Source organism: Lemur catta, chromosome 15 (assembly GCF_020740605.2).
Source record: "Lemur catta isolate mLemCat1 chromosome 15, mLemCat1.pri, whole genome shotgun sequence".
Lineage (NCBI taxonomy): Eukaryota > Metazoa > Chordata > Mammalia > Primates > Lemuridae > Lemur > Lemur catta.
The window spans coordinates 22,921,602-22,924,612 of NC_059142.1; the positions used below are offsets into that span (position 1 = coordinate 22,921,602).

The 3,011-nt window shown below is 49.3% G+C and overlaps 1 protein-coding gene across 1 annotated transcript; it reads left to right on the top strand.

Moving 5' to 3' along the window:
- The first annotated feature begins 812 nt into the window (after positions 1 to 812).
- LOC123650656 (C-C motif chemokine 8-like) lies at positions 813 to 2,599 on the top strand. The gene is made up of 3 exons (XM_045569616.1): positions 813 to 972; positions 1,732 to 1,849; positions 2,254 to 2,599. Exons 1-3 carry the CDS (start codon positions 897 to 899, stop codon positions 2,357 to 2,359), a joined length of 300 nt encoding a protein of 99 aa, XP_045425572.1. The 5' UTR covers positions 813 to 896; the 3' UTR covers positions 2,360 to 2,599.
- Positions 2,600 to 3,011: the final 412 nt, after the last annotated feature.

Here is a 3,011-nt window from a genome sequence, read left to right on the forward strand (position 1 = left end):
GAACTTCCATGTGATCCTGCAGTGATGGCTGCGTGAGGGGAGGGGAGGAGACGTGACTGGTGGTTGGCAGAGCTGGCTCCTTCCCTTCCTGCCCCACCTGCCACTGCGTGTGAACAAAGGGAGTTGGGAGGCCTTTTGCAAACAGACCTGGTCCACCTCAATCTGCATGAAATATTGGGCTTCTCTCCATATGATTGCACTTGGAAAGAAACTTTAGTGAAATGTTTGGGAACCACTGCACGACAAGACATGTGCTGTCTGGTTCATGCTCCACGATGCTAAGATTCCAGGGCATTAAGGCTTGAGGATGCCTGGATTCCATCATTCTTTCAAGGTTCCCGTGGAGCTGCCTGTCTGGTGTTATAAAGGAGCCTGTCTCGTTGAGAACTGCAGTGACCTGAGAGGCATGAAAAGAGCACAAGCAAAGCCTTAGGAACTAACTTAGCCATCCCGGCCTCCTGGCCCCTGCAGAGGGGCAGGCCCCAGGATCTATCTCTTCACTCCACTATGACCTCAGCTTCCTTTTTTCCTTTCCTACAAACCATTTTTCCATTTCCCATTTCAAAGAAATCAAAGCTCTTAATAGTCCAGTGAGGTCACTTCCTACACTTTGTTGAACATAACCACATTTCCTTCTGCTTTTACTCCAAGAAGTCTGAGCGAAAGATAGAGATTGCACCGCTTCCTTCTCTCGTTATCTGGAAATCACCCCAGGATCTGGTGCTTACTCAGCAGATTCAGGGTCTTATTTCATCCTTTCTCGACTGTGACCCCACCCAGCCTCTCTGCTCTCTATAAAAGGCAGGCAGAGCCACCAGAGGAGCAGAGGGACAGAGACCTACCCAGACCCAGAAACCTTCCACTCTCAGGCTGAAGCTCGCCCCTCGCCCTCCGGCATGAAGGTCTCCGCGGCGCTCCTGGGCCTGCTGTTGGCAGCAGCCACCTTCAGCCCCCAGGGCCTTGCTCAGCCAGGTAAGGGCCCTCCTTCCCTAAGGGCTAACACCATAACTACCTCAGTACTCGCATCCCAGTGCCCGAGCCATCCCAGACTTGCTGCGTAGTCTGCATTTTACAGGTGGAGAAAGGGAGACCAAGAGAGGGGTTAGGAAGAGCCATTATGTCACAGCTAGTCAGAGCCATAGCCAGAACCAAGGGCCCAGGCCACTGAGGCCAGGCCCCACGAGCCTTCCTGACCCCAGCTTGGGCAGAGACACAGGACAACCACTGCAGCCACCGTTCTGGGAAGTGGAGGACACCTCATTGGGCATGTGAAGGCCATTGCAGGCAGTAGTGGAGAGGAAGGAACTACTGCCTGAAGTTTTAAGTTTTGGTTATGGCCCAGTGAAGCTTCCAGAATAGTGGCAGTGTCAGGAGGATAAGGCCCCAGAGGAATCTCAGCACATGACATAGGTTGGTTCTGAATCTCATGGGGAAAAACAGCTGGGAAGCAAGGTCTTAGAACTTATTTTCCCAGTGTCTGAAGTTTGGGGTTAGTAGACAAGTATTAGCCTCGTCACTCAGGATTTTTCCATACCTAGTCAACAATGAGGGGCCCCATACTTCAACAGAGGGAACTGATGCACAGGTAATGTTTGATCTCTGGGATCCAGACTAAGGCGGTGAACTCAGGATGGTGATACCTAGGTCTTCTCCTACCTTCTCCTCCTCCTCCTACAAATGCACATTTACAGTGTACCCTAACTGTCGCGTTCTTTGCAAAATTTCTTTCAGATTCTGTTTCCATTCCCATCACCTGCTGCTTTAATATGGTCAGTAGGAAAATCTCCATCCAGAGGCTGGAGAGCTACACCACAGTCACCAACATCAAGTGTCCCCGGGAAGCCGTGATGTGAGTAGATGATCCTGGCATCACCCCTCAGTCAAAAGTTCTGAGGGACAAAGGGGAGAGGACCCATATCCAAATGAGTCAGATGAGGATGTTCCATTGACCCAAAGGGCCCCTTTACGTCAAAGAGAAAATGAGCCCACGAGAAGGAGTCCATAATCACTCCAGGCTCCCCTTCCAGATGCTTAGTGAGATTGTCCCCATACCTTTAGCCAGAGCCTGGAGGGCTTCACCTGGACAGCAGGAGCAGAGCTTCCTCCCAAGACCTCTTCCTGCCAGCCTTGACCTCCCTCCTCTCCTGGCCCCAGGCCCTGGGAGCAAGAGCTGATCCAGTCTAGGGGCTAACCGGCTACCCCCTGGGTAGGGTCCTTGAGGAGGTCCATCTCACTGTGCCCCTCTCCCCACAGCTTCAAGACCAAACTGGGCAAGGAGTTCTGTGCCGACCCCAAGGAAAAGTGGGTCCAGGATTCCATGAAGCGTCTGGAGCAAAAGTCCCAAACCCGGAAGCCTTGAACCTTCTTCACACCTGGACTGAGAGATCGAGCCTGAAGAAAACCTTATTTATTTTCCCCCAACCTTCCCCAGATGTAGTGTGACATTATTTTATTTTAATTTCCAAACAGAGGCACTTTGTTCAATAATTTAATGCACAATATTTCTTAAATAATATTTAATAATATTTAATATAGTGATACTTTGACTTTTTCTGCCATAAATCCTAGTGAATGTAAAATATAAAATCCTGGTGATGTGTATGTGTGTATTTTTTTTTTTTTCTGTGAGCTCAAGTAAGTTCATGGCAAAATGTCATTGTTCTCCTTCCAACCTGCCTGTAGTATTGTAAGGTCCTTGCACAGATCGTCTGGGTGAATCACCTCTGTATTCTCAGGGAATCAATGCTCCTTCAAGTCAAATGTGTGCCCTGTACTGCTGTTGTTGAACTTAATGTTATAGTATATGACTATGTCATTTTCAAAGGAAGAAATACACATAATTTTAAACCACTTAGTCTTATTTTTCATGGGGTAACATTTAGCTGGGAGGGAGAAAATGGCAGCAGGGGGTGGCAGTTTGGAGCATACAGAGCCACCCTCCAGGAATGCCTTTTGACTGGACTAGCCTCCATCCAAGGTTCGGGGAGAACTTGGCAGGACCCAAATAGGAT

Bases quoted from the DNA above. Each gene is read 5' to 3' on its own strand.
- LOC123650656 (XM_045569616.1), top strand. From the start codon at position 897: ATGAAGGTCTCCGCGGCGCTCCTGGGCCTGCTGTTGGCAGCAGCCACC. The intron at 973-1,731 runs GTAAGGGCCCTC...AATTTCTTTCAG, and splicing joins CCAGGGCCTTGCTCAGCCAG to ATTCTGTTTCCATTCCCATC. The intron at 1,850-2,253 runs GTGAGTAGATGA...CTCTCCCCACAG, and splicing joins TGTCCCCGGGAAGCCGTGAT to CTTCAAGACCAAACTGGGCA.